At 40.0% G+C, this 23,587-nt stretch overlaps 1 protein-coding gene across 16 annotated transcripts in view; it reads right to left on the bottom strand.

Moving 5' to 3' along the window:
• KMT2C (lysine methyltransferase 2C) overlaps positions 1 to 23,587 on the bottom strand; it is a 201,057-nt gene that overhangs the window by 135,200 nt on the left and 42,270 nt on the right. For all 16 annotated transcript variants that reach the window (XM_052807044.1, XM_052806979.1, XM_052807007.1 and 13 more), the window contains 2 exons: positions 14,352 to 14,440; positions 3,024 to 3,162 (listed from right to left, as the gene is read on the bottom strand). In XM_052807044.1, coding sequence (XP_052663004.1) covers positions 3,024 to 3,162; positions 14,352 to 14,440 — 228 coding nt within the window. The remainder of the gene's footprint in view (positions 1 to 3,023; positions 3,163 to 14,351; positions 14,441 to 23,587) is intronic.

Raw genomic sequence — 23,587 nt, 5'->3', positions numbered from 1 at the left:
ACTCCAAATTTAATTTTAGCAGCACCAACAAAATAAGGGGGAATAGTGCAATTGGTCTGGAATGAAAATTATGTGCTTTGTCCAATTACACATGAAGCAGGAAAGCAGGGAGGTGTGTTACCAGGGGTTTTTTTGTAGTTTTAGTGACAGTCTCACAAGAGCAGATATTTAGCAGACCAAAGTACCAAAATCAAAAAAGCTGTGTGCAAATCTCAGCTTCTACTTATTTAGGAATGTTCTCTCTTCATGATTATGGCAAAAGGACTGAAAAGGTGCAATTAATGCAATTTACAGTCTCTGAAAGTAGACGGAAAGTAAAATGAATCAAAGGTGTTTTGTTCTTCTATGAAATTGTGTTTCTAGGCCATTCTTGTTAGCTTTTAATGCTTGGAGTTGACAATGTGGGAAACAGAGGAGGAAGGTAGAAGTGGGCTCTGCTGTACGTCGCAGCCTGTTTCTGGCTGCTTGCCTGCCTCATGGGCTGCACTTCCCCTGCTCTCTGCAGGCAGCACAAACCAAGGGAGCAGATTCCTTTCGAAGAAGCTGGATTCCACTCAGCCATAAGTCCTGGGCTGACAGAAGCTTCTCACAAGGCTTATAAAAAGAAAAAGGGAACAACCAAAGGAAAAGGCTCCAAAACTCATGATACTCATGATATGTAAGAGCTGGCAGCATTACTTTTACCACTGCCAGGCTTGACAGTTTATCTTTGCTTGACATTATTGCCCCTCCCCACACGTGGTCACTAACTCACTCATTCCTTCTGAGCATACACACACACCCCCCTCACCCTTTTCAGCCTCCCTACCCCAGTATGGCTCAGATACTACTTGTTTTAATGGTTTTTAGCGCATTGCTTTCTGAGCACTAATCCCAAATCTGCTATTGAATTCCTTGCTCCAGTCTCACTGGCAGTCAACAGTTCTCTTGGACTCCCATAGCCAACCTCAGAAAGGTTCCAACATTGACCATTTTCTCTCTCGCCTTTCTCTTGAATGCTATTATTTAGCCTCAGTCTCAGGAGGGATCCAGAGAAAAATACCACACAAGCCAAGCTTTGGCTAATCTCTCAGCTACTGAAATCCCCATCTAGTTCTGATATATCCTACTACGTCAAAATCACTATTTTTCAGTAGCAAGTTATTTATTTCATGTAAAAGATTTCATTTTATGCCCTGTGTCCTGTGCTTCCCTAACTCCTTCACCTTCACTACCAAAGAGAGAAACACAGAATTGTCTTATATTCAACTCTGAAAAAAGTGATGCAAAAGTAGCTCCACCTACACCTGCATCTACTTCTGGTGGAGGCTTTGGTTCTTTTCTGTGTTCTAGGCAATTTCTGCACTGTCTGTTATAATATACTTCCATAATTCTCCTATGTCTCACTTACCTAAAGTTATTTCTAAAAATATAAGTATTTCCATTGGATTAAGTTACTTATACTATAAAACAGAAAAACTTACAAAAAAAGAGATGAAGCTGGTGAGTATGAATTATTTGGAAATCAGCTTCAAAACTACTTCCCCAGGTTACAGGTTTAAAGTCTCTATGGAGTCACACCTTACCAAAATCTTGATATACTTCCTCCCACCATTACACAACTGAACGTCATCAGTGTGTGTTATTTCACACATTGCATTTTCTCCTAAGAGGTTAGAGTCAAGCCACCCGGAATCCAGTCTTCCTACCCCTGCATGGTACAGCAGCAGTGGCAGCACACCGTAGACAATGATACAGATGATTGATCAACAAGTCACAGATCAGAAGAGGCTTTCTTCTGCCAGGTTTCAAGACACAGTGCCAAAAAAAACCCCTGACATCTTCCTCTCCCCCCCCCCCCCCCTTTTTTTTTTTATGAGGCTGTTGTCCAGCTTTTAAGAAACAAGTTTATGGCTAGGGAAAGTACTGTAATCAACTATTCATGATAACAGCAAGAAAGTAACCTTGAGAAGAACAGAGAGCGGATGAAACAACACTAAAACTTTTGCAAATGATCCAAAACAGGGTCAAATAAAGAACCAAAACAGCTGTTCAGTTCAAATTGCTCTACATATTTACTGCAACTTAATACCAGCTTTGGAAAATTCCACTAAGAACAGAAATTTCTGTGTATTTCATTCAGGTATACACACAAGGTCTATTTAACCAAAATTCTCTGTAAGAAGGGAAGTATCTCTTGGAACCTAAGAAGTTTGTGAGCACGTAAAACATGAAAATTATATATGCAGCAAGTAGATGAAGTAATTTTTTGTGCATGGAAAATATGCTCTGTGTTGGATTAGGAGGAAGTAAAATGATGACAACGATTCTCTCCCAGTCTGTCAAAATATAATTACACCTGTAACTGTCTGGTAACTGGTAACAGCAATCTCTGCAGCAGAAGAGACCCACTACTGGGTTAAAAGCTGTTACCAGGGCTTCAACAAAGAAGCTCTGCTAGAACTCTGTGACACTGTTTCAACAGTGATCACAGACAGACAGTGTGTTCTGGCTTCCCTCAAATAATGCAATTAATACTTTCACTGCTTTTGGGGTAATTTATATTAATAAAAAGTTAAAAAAAACCACCAACGTTATTTTCTGTATTATAAATTCTAAAATAAGGAAGAACACAATAGAAATGGCAAGAGATTTGTTTTACTTTGTTCCTGAAAATATAGACATACAAGCTGAAACTTCAAAAGTAACTTTATATGGATTTGCTAATATACCGTTTTCTCAGTAGGAAAGCTTCAGTAATCGCATTTTATCTCATATCACTTATGTCTGTTTTAATTTAAATTGCTAATATGCTGTAATTCAAGGGTTTACCAGTACAGTCTGAGGACAACACTCAAGGAATGTGCTTTTCACCTTGATCTCCCTATACGCCAATTAAGCCATCAGTCTCAAGCACTGGCTGCTGTTGCCAGCACTTCAGAGCACCAGTAGTGTGTGCCAAGCCTGTGCCCCAAGCCCTCTGCACCCCATTACCTGACTCCCAGCCCTGCCCCGACTCAGCACCTGCCTCCTCGCTCACTAACCTGGTTTTAGCTTCCACACCCACAGAGGCAGTGGAGCTTGCAGACTCCTCGGATACCGAGTGCTGAAGGACTGGTGTTAGCTGCTTGGTGCTGTCCACTTCCGTTTGGGCATCCTCTTCTGCAGATTGCTCTTTGACTTCTGTTTAAAAAATAAGAATTATATTTATTTATTATTTATTTAGACTATAAAAACATCTATAAGCTTTCCCTTGTGCTGCAAACATCCATTTTATTTATAGATAGATTAACTCATGTAACTATGTTCTCAGACACAACATCATTAAAAGATTAGGAAAATATTACCCTTCACATCTAGCTAAAACATGAAATTGAATGCTTATGAAGTTATTTCCACAACACAGCGTGCCACTGTGAACTAAAGATGTTCAATAAGTAATGAGCAATGGGGCAGGGGGAGCATTGTTCAATGACAACCTTTTCATATGAGGTTGCAGTTTTAGACATTCTCATTCTCCCCGCTTCTCCTTTTGTGCACCTGCTGTGTCATCCCTGAACAAACATCAAGGTGAGCACACTAATCTGGGGTATAATAAACCTTTTTTTCCCCTCCCAGATTAGCTTTAACTTTGATCAATTCCCTGCACTAGTTCACTGCTGATTACACTAACTCTATGCTGGCAGAGGGTTGAGGAGGTGAAGGAAAGAAGAACACGGTTTATGCCAGCTTAAACTTCATTCCGAACTGTAGGAATATAAGCAATTTTTGTAGCATCCTTTTAATTTAGATTAGTTGTTAGACAGAAATATGTATATCTACAGCTGACAATGCTACTATTTGCCTAGAAAGTCTGTGTCTGCTCAGGAATGTGAAACACCAAGTTGCCACTGTCTGTGCAATTTAAATCCTCTTCCCATTTGTTTTCCTCCTTTGCACAGAGTAAGTCAGGGATTTGCCAGAAGGACATGGCAATGCGCCGCTGCAAGTACATCAGACTGCACAGGAAAAAGGGTCAAGGCTGTAGAGCAATAAAATTTGGTATTTCCGCACTCCTCCATACTTTTGATTTTGAAACCTAAATAACATAAAAGTCATAGGACTCTGGCAGATGTTCTTTGGCGTATCCAGCTTAAGACACTACTGCCTCCTCCTGTCAGTGTCCATGGCTGCTACATCTGTCCCCACAGCAGAGCCAGACCGAGGACCTGCACCTGGGCCGCACACCACCTAAAACTACCAGTGAACATGGGTTTGAGCTAAGAGGCCGATACATACAGCTCTTTCAAAGAAGACCAGTTAGAGTAAAGCAGCAGATTATTTAGAAGATTTAAGCAGAAGATACATTCACTTTTTAAAAAAATTAATACACAACATGTCAAAATATAGTCAAATACCGCAATGTATAAATGATTCACGTGGAGAAATGGATGGGTAAAAGAATCTGTGACACGGATGGGCATGCACAAAAACCTGCTACAAGCTTTAATCTTATTTATCGATACAATAAAAGAGAGGATAATTCTCAGAACATAAAACTGCACAGCTTGGTCTGTAATGCCGAAATTATATATGCACTAGAGCACATGGAGAAGGGAAAATCTTTCTTATTTCATATACAGAGATTGAAGTAAAATTATTCTTTAACCTAGACTGAACTCATTTAGGAAGACAATGTATAACATTTTAAACCCTCAATGAAGGCATCTAAAATATACTGAAGAGAAACACAAAATTAATAAAAAACAGTAAGAAATTCTTGTTCATGACTGGGTGTGCCAGATATTTATTTGAGCTGGTGTAAACTGGAATCACTTCACTTATTTCAGTTACGCTGCTCAGTAACATACCTCTGAAATGTTTTTGGACATCTGAAACATCCAAAAATGACTACCTGTCTGAAAGCCAAATGGCTTGTGTTAAACCCATTCCACCAGCCTATCCTGAAAAAAAAAATTCTGGATGATCATTTGACACTAAATAACTATTTAGTTTTGTTGGGAATACATCCCTTGTAATAGTAAATGGCTCCATACAGAAAACAAAACAAAATAAACCAAACTCCCCCACCCTTAGTTTTTGGCCCGTCTGAACAAACAATCTCTGCAATCATTCCTGGATGAGGATTCCCAAAACAGGCAGCGTCCAGCAGAGCCATTCATAACTGTCTGTAGTGCATTTCCAAAGTATGTTGGATCTGAAGGATAATTTCATGCCAGTAACCCCCAAATTTCTAAATACAACCTCAGTGAAGAGCGCAAAACATAAATACCTGTAAGACAGGCAGATGCCAAATCGCTGAAAACAAAACTCACAACACAGCCCAGGACAACCACGCATGAATTGCTCAAGGAAGACCACCAGAAATTGTGGCCTTGCTCTGATCCATCTTGGCAACTTTATTTAACCTAGTTAAACTTTGCAAAAGGAACTCTGCTTTATTATGTGCCTGCAGAAACTTTCAAGTAAGCAAAAGCCATTTACTCTTTGCCAGCTTTCATCTCATTATACATTAATGAGCACCCACTACACTGGAAAGGCAAAGTTCACAGGCACTAACTCATTCTCAAGAACTCTGGACTGTGTGAGAAGACACAGATTGTTTCACTACACACTATGACTATATGAGCTTACATCCTTATGGTGCTTTTTTCCCCTGCTGTTTGCTTCTCTAGAAAAGAAGGGACCCAAATTATACTAAATGAGACAAACAACATCTCAACTGCTGTCTCTGCAATAAAGCAAACTGTGTCTCAATATGCCGTTGGAAGACTGAAAACACGGTGCTCACCAAACAGAATGAAAATAGCGTTTATGTTAGTTGTGCATGCCATACTTCAACTTTGTGAAAGTTTTCCAACACAAGATTAAGGAAGAACAGAAGTAATGCATCTCACGAGTCAAACTCCTAGGAGATGGGAGTCCAGCACTGGCAACAGCAAAGGGACAGCAGATACCCTCATCGCTGCCTCAGGTGTTCTTGGAAGCATCTGGCACAATACATTAACTGCTTTCCACTGTATTTAATGAACGTTCATCAGACTTGGTTATGGCATCCTACTTGGAAGCTTCTCGGAATGAAGGAGCCATGAATGATTAATAAATGTGAAGCTCATTTGCAGATTCATATATAAGGCCTTATTTTGCATCCTATTTTCATGATTGTTTCTGTCACCAGACATAGCAGGGACACTTCAGGGGTCTCAACTGTTGCTTACCAAGATGTTCTGCAAGAGGGAATAACATGCTTTTAACCAGCAGGTGCAATTGTTATTTTTGCACAAGGAAGGGGTAGTGCTGTGTCAGAAAACGGCTAACGGGACAAGATGTTTTACACAGCCTCATAGGGGTCTACAGAAGTACAAGCAACAACAAAATGCTCTACTTCTAGTAGTTTAGACCAATAAAGAAACCAGGTCATTGTAACAACAATATGAAAAGGAATCTTAACAACGGAATGTAAATTATGAATTGAAAATGCATATCTAGTACTACAATTATAAAGTTTCACTCACTGCCCCAATTTAGGAACAAACCAAGTTTCCACGAGTCAGAGTTCATATTCTGTTACTGTTCCGGACACAATTTCATAGAAACACCACCTCTCCTGCTACTGTCTGAGGAATTCAGACTGGCACACACAGTGATTACTTATGTGCAGAAATCTTTCACGTACTGGAACTCTGTACATATAGGTTTTAGCAGCTGAACACAGGGGGACAAACGGACACGCTGTGGCTAACCAGTCCCGTGCAGATCACCTGCAACCCTTCCAGACAGCAGCGAGCCAGGCCAAGGTAGACCGAAAGACATGCAGAAAGCAATGGCTGCTAATAGTTACTGCTATTACTTGGGTTGCACTGAGTTTGTAGTCATCTACTCTTGCCTGCTAAAAACACAACCATGGCAGAGAACGGGAAAAAAAACATACAGAAGTTTGAGTGTGATGGTAATAACCACATGCAAGAACCATTTCTCCATGGACAGACGCATACTTTCTTCATCTTAAGTCAACATTGTAAGATTTTATTCACAACAACAAACAACAAAATGTAGAACCACATCAGAATTGTTCTGTTGGGTTTTTTTGCAAGTGCTACACATGTATTTTCTTTTAAAACCACCACTCATCTATTTTTTTTCTATCTGAAGGGCACCGTGGTGTTTTACTTACTGCGACAGTTGTTATATGGAGATGAGAAGAAAGCCCGCAGTTACTGTTTTCTGTACATTTCAGTGTGGATTTTGATACTTTTCATTCAAATAGAACTCCTGTTTGTTAAATACATTTTATACAGAAAATAACTTTGTGCAAATTTTGTACCATCTATAAAATAAAAATAAGGTTTTCAGTGTAGGACCATTTAAACTATAATTTTGGTAATTCTAAACACAAGACACCATATCATGGATAACCAGCTCCAAGTGATCTGTGATCAAGGAACTTCCCAAACTAGGGGTGGTATTCAACAGCACTCATCTAATTATTTTTTCCATTAATTTGTTCAGGTCTTTTTGAAACCCATGTAAATTTTTCATGCCCAAAGCATCCACTAGCAATGAATTCTATAATTTAAGTAGATGCCTAGTGCAAATGCACCTACCTTTGTGCTCTGAACATGACCTGATGTCCCCTAACTTTTGTGTTGCAAAACAAAATGAATCATCATTCCCTGTTCATTTTCTCCATACCACTCATCATTTTGTAGGACCCTACTAAATTCCTCTCCAGTCATATCAGATCAGGTTGAAGTCTTTTACCTTAACTGATCCCCACACAGAAGCTATTATTTACTTCTTGTCATACTTGTTGGCCTTTTCTGTACTTTCCCAATTACAGCTCATCCTTTTGGAGAAGGGGAAGCAGAACTGCACATGGCATTTAACATGCAGTCATACCACGGGTTTATAAAGCAACAGTAACAAAAAACACACTGATGCTTTTTTCCCCTTATCCCTTTGCCAGTAATTCTTAGAATTTGATATCCTTCAAGTTACAAAAGCTAATGCAATTCTCAGAAGAACTACAGGTGTACCGCTTGCTCAGGTAGCAACAGCTGTTCAAGAGTGATTTTTGTTTATACAAAATTAGGATGGCAATTTTCCCCTGCATGTTCTTTTACATGCATTACTACTGAATTTAAGAGTCGTTTCATTCTCTATGGTCAGTCTTCAGTGCTTTGCAGGTGGGTACCTCTTTTATTACACTAAGTAAGTTTATTTTACCAGCTACTTTTTTCCTTTTTGTACCTGACCTAGAAAAGGGTTACTAGGGCGGATGCTTATGTGACTCCAACGCCAGCCTGGTTTATGCTATGATTTTAATTAGGTGGGACTGAGTTCTGAATTTCTCTAATATTTCTTCCACCAAACTGGAGAGTTGGTGTCAACACCGCATTATGAAAAATTAAGACAGGTCCATAGAACTAAAACATACACAAAACAGCACTGTTTCCAGTGAGGAAAAGAGCGTATGGCACACAAGATACATGCTACTATTTCAATATATTTGACTGGTAATGTGAACGCAAGCAGCAGCAGCAGCGTCAAGCTTCAGGGCAATGGGAAGGTGGAATATTCTGGGTCCTCGAAAACTTCCAAAACCTGCTGGTTATGTTTAACAAAGCATAGTTTGATACCAAAACTGCAAAAGCAGTACTGAATAAATAAGAAAAAAAAGAGGTTGCATTTCAGAAACAACCTCCACAATTAAAAACTCAGTGAGGTTAGAATTTATTTGTAAATAACAGATTCCACCTACTACAAAATATTCCACCTACTCTCAAAACACCTGAGACAAGAGATATCAGTCAGAAGGAAAAAAATCAGATTTTTCTAAATGGCCCATTTTAAGCATGCATAATGATAAATGTTATTATCAAGCAAACCTGTAATGATTTAAAGGCAAATATCAAATAACATCCTGTTGTGTCTGGTTTCCTTATTACAAATTACCAGAATACAAAGAAAAATAATACGATGCTTGCAATAATAACAACAAGATGCTTCAGTTCTGCTGATTTTTTCTGTGGCTGGACAGGTAGGAATCAGCCGCGTAAGAAAGAAGGAACTACTCCTTTTATAATGAGCACAGGGAATATTAATTGCCTTAAAACATAGTTAAGCACATTTTTAAGCACATATTTGCCCCAAATATTTATGGACAAATTTAATCTACAGGCAATGTCCTCAGTAGTATCAATTCTTCCTTTCATTAACTTTAGAAGCGATAAGCGGTATAGTGATGAGACCAAAGTATCTGTCAGAAAAGCACAAAGTGGACTTCAAAAGGTCTTTGGTGTTAACGAGTTGATAAGAGCTTTTGCCATTGATTCACCCAAACCAGGACTTGCTCTTAGGTGTGTTTTACTTGTTTTAGTGGGAGGTTCTACTCAAGTATGCTTCATACTGGTACAAAAGGTGACTGTATTTTCTCTAGTAAGTAGGATATTGCAGTAATTTTTTTCCTCCAGAAAAGTGCTTTTCAGGCTGCTTCAAAGCTGATGAGATTCTGGATTAGTCCAAAGTTCTCTGCCAGCTTCTACACAGATAACTTTTCTCCACTGAGAACTGTTTTTTTCTGGTTCTTCTGCGCTTTGCCCAGAGACAAAAGCAGCTGGTTAGAGGAAGGCTTCAGGGAGTTAACATGAAAGAAATCAACTGGCCAGACAATGTTGCTGGGTCTGAAAATAACATTACTAATGACAGTAACACAGGCAAGGAGCTATTGGTTGATAATATCATACAGATTCTTTTATGTATTATCAATTCTGAAGCCTCCAGAAACCATGGGGAGGTAAGGGTCTGTTATTAAGTACTAATTTAAGAATTGGTTGACCTCGTACAGATAGTAAACAGAATACCCGATGGATTTACTATGGGTTTCGGTCCCAAGAGACTCAGCAGTTAACTAAACTTATTCCACTGCCCTTCTCCCAGATTGGAGTCTGAATCTCAACATTTGTATGCGACACTAAGACAGGAAGAATTACAGACTCTAGGACAAGTAGCATATTTCACAAGTGTTCTCAAAAAAAAAAAAAAAGGGAATAATCAAAGAATTAACACACAAAATTCAGTTTCAGTCAACTTAAATGCAGAACCAAGAAAATACCAAGTACAGAAACTGGCTTAAACTAATAGAAGTTGGGAAATAGAAGCAGAAGCTAAGTCTTCATTAATAGTAAAGGGCCACCAAACCTACAGAAAGCTCACCAAGAGGTATTTCTTCCATTATTTCCTTCTTTAGATCAGCATATTTTATATTTGCATCTGTGTGTGTGCACCCAGGCATATGCTTTCCAGACTTCTGTGTTTTGGTTTGGGGTTTCTTTGGCCATTACAGAGATTTGCCCATTGCTCATCAGAAGAAAACTCCTCTCATGGAGAGGAACAACACAAGGGGACCTACAGGAAAAACACAGTATTCTACAACAAACTGTATTTTATCGATAGCTAGAAAACTGGAAGGTGTTGACGGCTGGAAGGTCTTGACAGGACCAGAGGCAATGGGCACAAACTGCAAGACAGGAGGTTCCCTCTGACCATCAGGAAACGCTTTTTTACTGCGAGGGTGCCTGAGCACTGGAGCAGGTTGCCCAGGGTGGTTGTGGAGTCTCCGTCCTTGGAGATACTCAAAAGCCATCTGGACATGGTCCTGGGCAACCGGCTCTGGGTGGCCCTGCTTGAGCGGGGGGTTTGGACCAGATGGCCTTCAGAGGTCACTGCCAACCTCAACCATTCTGTGATGCTGTGGGTGCTAAAATGATGGGAGGGATGGGTAATCTCAACGTTGGTTGGATAGAAAAATACCAGTGTAAAGTAACTGGTGGGAACCACAGTGAAGAAAAATGGATCCAGTAACAGAGAACTGGAAAGACAAATACAAAACTGAGAAGCAAAATAGTCACTAAGACAGAAACCAAGAAATCAGCAAGAGAGACAGGGCTGGTGGGTAAAGGAAAGGAGTCTATCCTGAGGTTGACAAGAAGCTGAAAGTCTAATAATTCAGTAGAAGCAGTTGCCAGCACCATTTTTTAGGAAAAAAGTTGACTTGGCTCCAAACAGATCTTTTTTCCAAATACCAAAATTTCTTTTTTCCAATTCCAAATCCCTCCTCCCTTTCCATCCTTAAGAATGCTACGTTCATTTATACTAAAGCAAACATAGCACTTGGCAGAAAACAGGCAGGGCTCAGAAATCACTGTAGTTGGCGGGGATAATGACCCATACTGAAATGATCAGAGCGGCACACAGCTTACCCTGCTTTGCTTCCTATTCTGCCTCTTTTTACATACGAGATTACAGAATTTTGTTAAGGGTAGGAACTTGTTTCCTGGACTGCCATTAAAATGGCCGTTCCTTAGCATTACAAAAAAGCCACTTCAGGAAGATTTTTTTTTTTCTTTTTAACAAACATTTGTGTCAACATTACAAATGGAAAGAACGTATAATATTTAGTACTTACATTCTCCCTCGCCTTTTTCCCAATAAAAGATTTGACAGCTAGAAAACACCTCTTTATTCTAGGTGGGATTATATGGGGCATCTCCTTTTTCCCTCCCTGTGAGGAAAGTGCTCATTCCTCCTGCATTGCTCCCTTCCCTAAAAGTAGAGTTTATTACACTGACTACAACTTTTATAATGTGGACTCCTCTCATTTTATGAAAATTAATTAATTCACAAAAGTGCTCCAGTAATGCTAAACTCCATAAATAAAACAAAACAGAAACAACCTCCCAAACCCAAACAAACAAGAAATAAAAACCTCACACAGTAGAAGAATTCCTGATTATACTCAACACGTGAAAAAAACAATGGAAAAGAAGCTAGAAATACGGAGACTCAAACTATGTCAGAAGTCACATGTCAAGAGTTTTTGTATGTTCAGATGATCTCATTTCAAGTTTTGTAATATTACTATATTGTGTTTTGGTTTGCTAACTACTACAGCAAATTGTTGGCAAGTCTACTTTTTGCAAGAAAACAAAAAAAAAGCTGTTATATTCAAAGTAAAAATTCATAAACTGGAACACAAATATACTCCAATTTGATTAACACAGTTTTACATGGAGCAAGAAACTGGGGTTACTCCTTCTCCCACACTATTATCATTAACACAGATAAGCGCTTAGAAGTTTTAGAAGCAGTCAGCCTTTTCAATTAAGATGATTAAACCTCTATCAAGTCACACGGTGTTCAACTTTTAAAATAATGTAATTGCAATTCTGTCTCTATCAAACTGCTCAAGACAATAATGCTCTTTCAAGTCCATTCTGGTTCCCCCGTCAAAATGGGATTTCAGACCTATGTATTTTCACGAGGCTTCTTTCCACTTAAAAGTACAGTTTGCAAAACCATCTTGGGCTCAGCACTGAAGTGATGGTGCATCACTTCCAGAAGCAGACCCAGCAGAGTCTTTGTCTATCAGGATTTCTAGCACAGTGTTCCACTGCTGCCTGTACCTTTACAAATAAGCATCAGTCCTCTGTGACAGCCAGGATGACTCTGATGAAGGATAATGGAGAGACTTATCTATATGCACTTCTGGAGTCTCAAAAATAATTATCCGTGTTCCTCTCTCCTTTGAAGTAAAAACTGCTCTCAGATCTCTGTTGAGGAACTTTGTAAATAATGACATGTAAAGCCAAAAAAAATACATCTATCACTAAATTCCCTACACAGTAGTGTACCAGCAGTGGTTAAGCTTGAATTTCTTTTTGGTTTGGGTTTTTTTAAAAAACATATTTAAAATTTACAAAACTTACCACTTACAATCACACTTTCTGTCCCCTTTGCTGATTTTCATAAGACTTTTTCTAGCACATGGGATAGGAAGAGTAATAAATGGAATACAGGACACAATTACAACTAGCCTTCCTTCCCCCTACTCTGTTTTTCTACAGAGAAATACCTGCTACAACTTTTTCACTTTCGACTTCAATAACTGGTAATTATCTACTTGTAGAAGCTGGAAAAGACCAAGTTCACTACCACCAGCAGCTTATTACCAGGGGCAGAAAAACAACTGACAGAATAAAACGATGCAGCATCCTTGTATGAAGTTTTAATCTCGACTCCCTCCACAAACCATTAACAACACTTAAATTCAACACAAGTTGTGACTAAACACTCATGACACTCCCCAAAGCCTAGAGGCTTGAGTACAAAGCCTTCACCACCGTTCATCAGCTAGCAAGTACAAAGCAAGAGACCAGCATATACAGTTGAAACTCATCCTCCATCCACTTGGTAATTTCAGCCTCCTCTTTTATAAGCTTTCACTACTGCAACCATATTCCTGTATGGTCTATGTAAGATGCTGCTGTAAAATGGCTCTTTTGAGGTCCTCTACTTTTTCTCCCTATAAATCTACACTAAGCACAGATTCTTGTCTTCCATCTTTAAGGACCTCACAACTCCACCTCCTTTACTTAGCAGCTATGAGAGTAATTTGACAACTCCCTTAACTCAGCTGGCATTTCCATGCAATCGCCGGCCTGACCGCCAGCTTCTGCTGTTAGTGTCTCTGTGCTTCCCTCCACTTCGCTCATTACACCTAATTAAATTTATAAACCCTTATGTCTCAATGCATTTTTAAGGCTTATTTCTGTCAAACCAACAAACTTCCGCCAATTGGCCACGGCATCATCCTTCCTGGCAGGTTTCATCGTTCTACGCATACTCAGTCCCTGGTTAAAAACAGGCAAATGGCTACAGACATGTGCCTGGCAAAGAGATGACAGTTCTTCACCATGGCCTTTATCTTGTGTGTTAGCTCATCTGCTTGTCTCTTTAGACTCTTAACCTGCCAGAACAGTAATCACAGACTGTTACAACAGTACTCGGTCCAGTACAATGAGATCCCTCTGGTAACAGAAGCATTTGGGTACTATCATAACAAATATTTACAAAAGCAAGAACAGAGGTTTATCTTGTTTCCTAAGCAGCAATAGGAAGCATTAACGTTTGGTTATCCCGATTATCCCTTTGGTATATAATCTGCTGTAGTTAGCTGAAGATACAGGTCAATAAGTAATACTGTATTTTGGCAGGTATTCTAAAAATAGCAGCTACCACTTCACAGGTTTTATTTTTGTTAGATACACACTTACAAAACCAGAAAAAGAGCCTCTACATAACTACACTACGAAGGCATTCCCATTAGACTATTTGAAAGCAATAGGTTCAAATAGCTTTAATTAATATAGGTTTAAATAACACAGGGCATTTTTCTTTTGTATCTGCCCAAATACACATCTCATACTACAAAATGAAAGAAATATTTCTTGTCTACCAAAGCCCTGCATAATTAAATGCATTTCCGAGACAGAAGCAATAAGCAGACAGCATCAACACTATACTCTCATTACCTGTTTCCACAGTGTTTTCTGTTTCTGCTGCCTCCAAACCATCCATACTGTCTTCATCCTCCACTGCAGTTTTTCCTCTACTCCGAGGCCTGCAAACATAAGAAGGGAAAACTCTTTTTAAACTGAAAGCACTTCTTAAATTTTGATGTTTAAAATTTAAATTAGGATTTAAATAATTTCATTTTGAGGGATAAATGTCAGCACTAAATTATGTAACGTTTAAGCTAACCCATGATTTGAGTCTTGTACAAACCAGAAGTTTCCTCCCCTATTTTCCTGTTCTAGGTAATGTTCTCAACAATGTACACTTGAATCAGCAGTTGCCCCCTTAAGTTTTTCTGATTATTCTTGCAAGAAAAATACAGTAACAAACTTTTACTGATCAAAAAATACATTAAATTAGCAAGATTTTAAGATATGAGCATTCTGTTTGCTCCACATAGGAGGTAACTATAGATAGATATGAGAGAACATAATCCAAAATCTGGCCAGTAGTTACAAACACTATAAAATAGATACCGATCCATCCAGAGCATCTGTTGTGGTTTAACCCAGCAGGCAGCTAAACATCACACAGCCGCTTGAGCACTTCTCCCCCCTGCCCCCCCCAGTGGGATGGGGGAATTGGGGAGGGGGAAGTAAAATTTGTGGGTTGAGATCAAGACAGTTTAACAGGACAGAAAAGGAAAGGAAAATAATAATAACAAAGATAGAAGAGTTAGAATATACAAAACAAGTGATGCACAACGCAATTGCTTGCCACCTGCTGACCAATGCCCAGTTAGTTCCCAAGCACCGGCCCCTGGCCAGCTTTCTCCCCAGTTTATATACTGGGCATGACATCACATGGTATGGAAAATCCCTTTGGTCAGCTGGGGTCAGCTGTCCTGGCTGTGTCCCCTCCCAACTTCTTGTGCCCCCCAGCCTCCTTGCAGGTGGGGTGGGGTGAGAAGCAAAAAAAGCCTTGACTTAGTATAAACATGGCTCAGCAAAAACTAAAACATCAGTGTGTTATCAACATTATTCTCACACTAAATCCAAAACACAGCATTGCACCAGCTACTAGGAAGAAAATGAACTCTATCCCAGCTGAAACCAGGACGGCATCCTTGGAAGAAATATCTACAGAATAATAATGATGCTAGAGCAATTAAATTGAAACACGTATTATTTTCAGTGAAACAAGTATTATGACACATAAAATAAAATGTTATGAGAGATGACTAGATGTCATCACATTAAAAAAAGTCATCACATGAGGACAGCACATCAAAACTAAAATACCTGGCAGATTTGTTTCAATTTCAACCAAGGTCTGATGGAAAGCAGACAGGTTTGTGCCACAAATTCCAGCCTTTTTTCCCCGCCTGGCTCTTCAGCAACTAACGTGGTGGGCTGTTGAGAAGCCCAAGCATCCAGATTCCCAGCTGTTCAGCAGCCCATTTGAAAGGGAGCCAAGAGCTTGGCACCTCGCCTCCCAAATTTTCAGGCTACTTGGCAACCCGCCTGGTGTGCTCACAGAAAGCCTAGGAGACCCTGGGAGCTTCTGATTCCAAGTACACAAATTCTGAGCGGTTTGGGGCATCTCGGCAGTTCCAAAGTCCCAGAGCTCCCAGGCAACCATTCACCCAACCAACATGCCTTGAATCGGGATGCCACGCAGGCCAGCACACAGGCACCCTGCTTGCCCCCCCCCCCCCCAACAAAACCGCTCCAGTTCCTCTTTCACAGAGGATTCTGAAAGGTTTGGGCTTAGTCTATGTTGGGGGTGAAAAGGTTTGGGGTTTGTTTTTTTTTTAAGTGATTAAATCATTCCAAAACCAGTATTTCCTTTTTTTGCACAGTCTGTTATAATACTTAAATCTATCCAAACTACTTCCACAGAACTAGATCTGCTACATTGGCTATGAAATAAACTCTATCATGCAACGCCTTTGGTTCTCATGGATCAAAGAGGGTAACATGCACAGAACTGGAACCATCTTTTGAGTCTACATGTGTTGTTCTCCTGCTACAAGAAGAGTGACTGCCTTGGACTACCTAACAAGAAGACCCTGTCAAACTGTGTTGGGACCAGTTTTGTCTCTGCAAAGGAGGAAAAGAAGAATAAAAAACGAGGCTCAGACCAAAGCCTGAAAAAACACACTCCATTTACAAAGGAGCTGAGGTGAAGAGCAAAGTGAGAAGAGATGAAAGACAGAAGGACTTTTCGTGACATCCCTATGAAATTTGTTCAGGTCAATGCTGAAAAACGTAGGCAGAGTGGAAACCCTAAGGATACAAGGTTATCTTTCCCCTAGCCTGCTTCTCTGTAAGCAGTGACAGCATACATGTAACACACAAAGTAAGTAATACCCTTCTCAGACGAGAGAGAAGCCAGCATCCCCTTCAGTTATTTGCCACCTTACAAGCTTCCAGTGCAGTTTCTTAAAACATGTTTCACAAATATTTAAGCCAGAATAAACTGCACAGCGACCCGAAGAAACTGTCCCATACTCCTCCCTTCAGCCACCGTATCAGCCCATCTACGCGTACGGCAATCGGTGAACTGGCTGGAAGGTGGACACGTTTTGGAAATGGGAAGGCCACAAATGATTCTCACAGCAGCATCTGAGATCATCACACAGATTTATTCCCACCTGTAATGAAGAGTAGGGAGTAGAGCAAATGGAACGTCATACTCATTGGATGGAATAGGCTCTTCCAACAAGATTGAGATACATCAAGAAAGACATAACGCTCTTCTAACACTTACAAAAACAATGCAGCTGGCAAGAACACAAGTGCATTTAAATATTACATTTCTTGTAGTTCTCCACAACATCCCAGCACATCAGCCAGCACCAGGTGAACGGATGGGAATACAGGTAAGTGAAATCACTTCCCTTGGTGCAGGAATGCTCAAAAGCTTTACGGAACACAACCAGCTAAGACCAGGGATTATTTCTAAATCCTATCCCAATTATTCTTCTACCAACTATCCGTCTGCAATGCAAAGTTACAAGTTTGTACTAAACCAGGATTACTTTGAAATCATCACAAACATAAAAGGTAATTCTGCTTTCTTCACAAGTACCCCATGTCAGTATTCTCTAACACAACCCTGTAGGTGAAGGTCACTGGATAGTGGAAGATGATGATTGTTTATTTAATAATTTACATACGGCTTTGGATTTTCTATTAAAACTACATTTCATGTATTAAACACCAAAGTACCTCACAAAACCTTTTTAAACATTTTGTTTAAACAAGAGCAGTATCCGCTCCTTGAACTCCCTACCGTATTTTAGCAACCTATTTAATACTAAGAAAAATCAGAGGTTTCAATTAATTAAACATAATTGCTTCTTTCCGCAAAAGATATAACCACGTCTGGTGTTTTCTTGCCATTCCCCTCCCCCAAATATTCTACAAAAAGACTTCAATCATGCAGGTTTTAAATAAAACTGAAGACGTGGTGGAAAAAATACTGGACTGTATTGTTAACTTATTTTTGCTGGTTACATTCATTGCATAACCATCACAAGAGATTTCATAGTTTCCACAGAAAGTGCCATATGAGAACGCCATATAGCATACCTAATCGTTGCAATCAACATTTGTAATAACAATGGATTGCTTGATGTTATTTGAATTAAGTTTATACATTTTATTTAATAGTTTTATACATAAAGCTTTTGGCTGGTTTGCCTAACACTAGATTTTTCCACTGACAAACCCTGTAAATTTTTTATTTTTCTATTTACTTATTCCACTCCCCCTTAAATAAAGTGGGAAAAGCAACCTGTGCTGTGTTATTCTTCAGGGACTTGACTTCCTCTTCTGAAGGAGGATGCAAAAAGGCTGCTGGGGCAAGACAGTGGCGGGGCCAGCTTTTGCTGCCTTAAAACAATTACAGAACAACAGCCCGTGACTATTCCCCTTCGCTCACACAAAGCCAGACAGTACTGAACAATAGTTCAATTGCTATATTGAACACTGCAACCTCAGTTCTGCTCTAGATCTGGAAGCTCAATCCCAAACTTTCTTACTAGGAGGGGTAACTACATCATGCTTTTACATATCATTGCAGAAACCCCATCAGTTCGTGACAGCAGAAGTACCAAACACAGATGAGCCACGTCTCCTACAGCTTACAAACCAAGAACAAAATGTACAGGCAGAGCCTGACCAATACAGACTCTACAAGAAAACAATAAATATTAGTCAGTACAACAGGCAGTGGCCTTGGTACGCAGGCTGAACTGCTGCCAAGGTTTCTGCGATTGGCTTTCTCGCTTGCCTTTTTCCTACAATGGACTTCAATCTAGAAGGAAAAAACAAAAGCACATCTATTTACGTTTAAAAGAACAGACCCACTGAGAGAAATATAACTTCTTTAAGTGTTTAAAGCACCTGCAGCATTTCATGAAACGAAGTCAACAAAAGACAAAAGTACACTTTTTTATGTATATAGGACTCCAGTTGAATATAATTACTGTCTACAATAATTTTACTCATATTTGCATAAAATGGAGTCATTTATCAAAATCCTTTGTGACCTACTCCTAAATTTGTTATCAATTAGCTTTCTTAGCTAATGCCTTTCATTAATCTCCATCATTAAATACACCATAGTAAACAAAAATCTCGTAATTCTTCTCTGGGTAAGCAACTAATTAAATTTAGCCCACAGGAAAAAGAGCCCAGAAAAACCTTTTGCAGGGCTCAGCAGACCATTAGGTACTCCCTCTGCATTGGGGGAAAGCCTCGCTGAGGCTCTCTCAAAGCCTCACCGACTTTACTAACACAGCAAGATCAACAGGCACCTGAGTGGCTTCTGCTGAATTGCATGGAGAGCAGCACGGATGCACAATGCTGGGAGAAAATGCAAAAGTGTCTTATTCACCTGCCAGTAATCAGATTTTTTTTTTTTTTAAATACATGACATTTTTTGCATGTTTGGGTCTTTTTTGTTTTTGTTTTTGGTTTTTTTAAAGGCAATAGCAATAGCACCATAACCTGACAAGTATACTGTAAATCAAAAGTACATCTTGGATCTTACTCATTCTTTCCACAAAGTTATCAGGAATAAGGCCATGGGCCAACATCTCCTGGGACAACATGAAATAACTGACAAAGCTCCTATCCTCAGATGCCTGTCACTGCCAGGCTGCTAGTTTATCATTACCTAGAAGTTACTGCCAGACACCAGTTTCTGCAAGTTCTCCGCAAGTTGCTACCAACAAAATCAGGTGACAATTTGTTCAGACCATTCATCAAAACTACCTTACTAACCCAGTGCATTTTGTTTCAGGCTTATGAGAATGTGTTCACACAAACCACTCCAGAGCTTCCCCTCTTTCTCAAATCCTTAAACCTCTAGATCGTTCGGGGAGAAACTACCTCCTGCCTACACTTTGCAAACTGCTGAGCAAAATGATGGTACTAAATATATAAAACAGGGCCAATAACCTTAAAAAGCGGTGTAACATCTGGGATACAGTAACATCCTAAACCAGCACAGATGTCTTGTTAAATGAACATCTGTCCACAGCCTTACCCTAGAAGATGGTACAGGAATGATTTATAAAGAGGTTCAATTAGTGCTGCCGTCAGCACGGCTAGAAACGAACTAATGTTCACAGGACAGTTTCACAAGTGAAAGCTGTTACAGTCTTTTCAAGAATCTTTTTAACAGGTGTGCAAAAGCACATGCTCCCACTATTTCTGAACCGTAAGCACAGCTGTAAAAGCTTAACTACGCTTAAGTATAAGCTAGAATACCTAAGGTTCAGCTAGTAGCCCTGTACGAAGGGAACCACAGCAAGCAAGTAAGAAAGAATCACTTCACAGAAAGATCTACAAGGAAAGGGTTTTTTTTCCCCTCTCTGAACACTACTTTTCAATGTAGCCTTTATTACTTCTAAGAGTTGAGAAAATTCTACATCCAAGTCTGGATAAAATGAACAATATGGCTCTGGAAGCGAGGCAGATGCCGGCTCGCTAGAATTAATTTCAATAGCTCTAAACTCTACAGGCCTAACATAGGAAACTCACTATCATATTGACTCGTGACTTCAAACTGATTCCGATTTAAAAGATTCTTAGGAGAATTTTGTAATTGAGCAATCAGTAACAGGTGCAAACACTTTCTGCACTTGCCCTCCACAACATTTCCTTTTGGACATTATAAAAAAAGAACTCAACATGTACTTTCTTCCTATTTACTTATTATATTAGATATGTGTATATTAAAGGCAGAAGGACCCTGACGTATGGAAAAGATGTGCAACACAAACATCACAAGTGATGCAAAGGTAAAAAAAAAAACTGACCTTTTAGAAACAGAGAGAAGTGAAAGACTGTAGGAAACCGTTTTTGTTTAACATCTACAGAACCAGACTTTAATTACAATCTCATTATAAAACTTGCTCAACCTTCAGTTTCATTATTAAAAGATCTCAAAAATATAATTGATATTGCCTATTAGTCTCCCGGTACAATCAAAGAAAAGTGTGTATCTTAATACTTGTAATTTATAAAGTATAATAATCTTTTCATAAATTACTATGTCAAAGAGAAGTGACCCAGCTTACATTTAAAACCAAAACACTGCAACTTCCCACCTTACATCTCCTTTAAACGGTAAGGATCTAAACCACATTATTCATTTACTCAGCATTACTCATTCACCCAGGATGTAACATGTTCAGAGCTGAAACTTTTTTCACATCTGTATTTTATACAGTTACCACTCAGAGCACTAAACACCTGAAATAAAAAAATATTATAGCCTTTGAGATCAGGGATGTTGGAGAAAAAGCATAAAAAGAACCTAGCCTCCGCTCCACGATTCTTATCTCAACTTTTCCAGTACTCCGGGGAAAGGGAGATTTGTCAAAGATTTCCTACACTACCCAAAGAAATGCAAATAGGAGCCTTTTAAAGATTATTTGTACCTAATGTTGTAGATTCATCTTTCCTTTCGTTCTAGAGTACAATCACTACTGACAAAAAGTAAGCTAATGCAAAGGAAACCAACTGATGAATGCAGAGCCCTTAAAGAAAAAAAAGGCTGTCCCGAGACAGGTTTTGAGTAAAATATCACATGTCAAAACAAATTTGCATTGCACGGTTCTAACAATTTAAAGGCCAACTGAATTAGTACTTTTAACCTGCATTGGCTTTGTGTGGCAAGGTTTTGGCAGCGGGGTGGTTACAGGGGTGGCTTCTGTGAGAAGCTGCTGGAAGCTTCCCCTGTGTCCGACAGAGCCAAGGCCAGCCGGCTCCAAGATGGACCCGCCACTGGCCAAGGCCGAGCCCATCAGCCATGGTGGTAGCACCTCTGTGACAACATACTTAAGAAGGGGAAAAATGTGGCGGCAGGCACAGAAACTGCAGTCGGAGAGAGGAGTGAGAAGATGTGAGAGCACCAGCCCTGCAGACCCCCAGGTCAGTGCAGAAGGAGGGGGAGGAGGTGCTCCAGGCGCCGGAGCAGAGATTCCCCTGCAGCCCGTGGGGAAGACCATGGTGAGGCAGGCTGTCCCCCTGCAGCCCAGGGAGGTCCACGGGGGAGCAGATCTCCACCTGCAGCCCGTGGAGAGAGGACCCCACGCCAGAGCAGGGGACGAGTGAGGAGTCCTCCCCCTGAGGAGGAAGGAACGGCAGAGGCGATGTGTGATGAACTGATCGTAACCCCCATTCCCCGTCCCCCTGCGCTGCTGCGGGGAGGTGGAGAAAATCAGGAGTGAAATTGAGCCTGGGGGGAAGGTGTTCTTAAGGTTTGGTTTTATTTCTCATTATCCTGCTCCTATTTGGTAATAAATTAAGCTAATTTCCCCAAGTCAAGTCTGTTTTGCCCATGATGGTAATCGGTTGAGTGATCTCTCCCTGCCCTTATCTCGACCCCCAAGCCTCTGGTTATATTTTCTCTCCCCTGCCCAGCTGAGGAGGGGGAGTGATAGAGCGGCTTTGGTGGGCATCTGGTGTCCAGCCAGTATCAACCCACCACATAAGTAAACGTGCAGTTTGGTTTATCTGTATTTTCAACTTCAACTGCCCTTGCACAGTTACCTGTACTAGGTGGGTTCCCAGGCCGATACTGGAGCAAAATTACTTTCCATGGGAGACCGAGAAAAGGCAGATAGGATGTCCTGCTGGCAGACACTCATCAGAACAGTCTACCTGAATCAAAGGGGCATAATTACTTTAAGAGGAATGCCAGCGCACTGCTGGAAAATCTTAACCTCAACTCAATTTTGCAGAAGACCACCAGATCCAGGAGCCTGAAGCTACGCTGTTGGGTGATGAGGCTGGTCTGGCCAAAGCGACTGCCTTCAGCATTTTCTCTGCTCTTCCCTGAAGTTATTTATAGTTGCTCCGTTTGAGTCTGGAACTGCTCTTGTAAAAGATAAAGCAGATGAAAACTATCCTAGCTGAAACAGAGCCTTACAAGCAAGACCATGAAATCTGCTTCCCAACTTGTTACCCATTTGGGAACATCCTCAGTAGATTGACAAGAAAGACGGAGGGTAACAGCAGCCACAGACCAAACTAGGAGGATTCATTATCATTAACAGTTGCAGGCACATGAAATAATAAACTTTTCACATGTGCCGATAAAATACCCATGGAGTCACAGCTCTGCTACAGCCAGTTACAGACTGAAGTATTGAGGCTAAGGCTACTACACTGCAATGTACTTCTGCGTACCTTTTTGTGATACCATTACGTGAGAAAATCTGAGTTTGATGTTAAAAGTACAAAACCAGGTTGCCTGATCTACATGTATGGACTGTTCAGGTTTGGAGACAGTTCGAATAACAGAGTAAAAATCATATAAAAGGCTTTCAGATCTTTCCCCTTTTTACTTTTCAAACTGACTGTTTAGACATCTATAAATTCTGGAAGCAAAAATTACTTTTACTCAAATATCTGTCACATTAACTCAGCAGCATACAGTATCAAAAACTGCTACAGGTTCTTATTTCTCAAGAACTACCTTCCCACTGATAGGTAGTCTCGTCGTCTTGACTTGCAGTTTATAGTTTTAGTCCTGTAACACAAAACATGTTACATGCAGACCTTAACCATGACACACATTTCAGAAGTACAAAAATATTTGATGCAATTATGACCTTCTGACGCATTATGTATTTGCAGTTTTGCACAAACTACATCCTTTACACATTTGTTACCAATGCATTTAGCCATGTTCACCATCAAAATGATGCAAAACAACATACCAGAATTTC

This window comes from Harpia harpyja, chromosome 1, assembly GCF_026419915.1.
Source record: "Harpia harpyja isolate bHarHar1 chromosome 1, bHarHar1 primary haplotype, whole genome shotgun sequence".
Lineage (NCBI taxonomy): Eukaryota > Metazoa > Chordata > Aves > Accipitriformes > Accipitridae > Harpia > Harpia harpyja.
The sequence above is the reverse complement of the archived record's forward strand: the minus strand, read 5'-3'. Positions and strand labels throughout refer to the sequence as shown.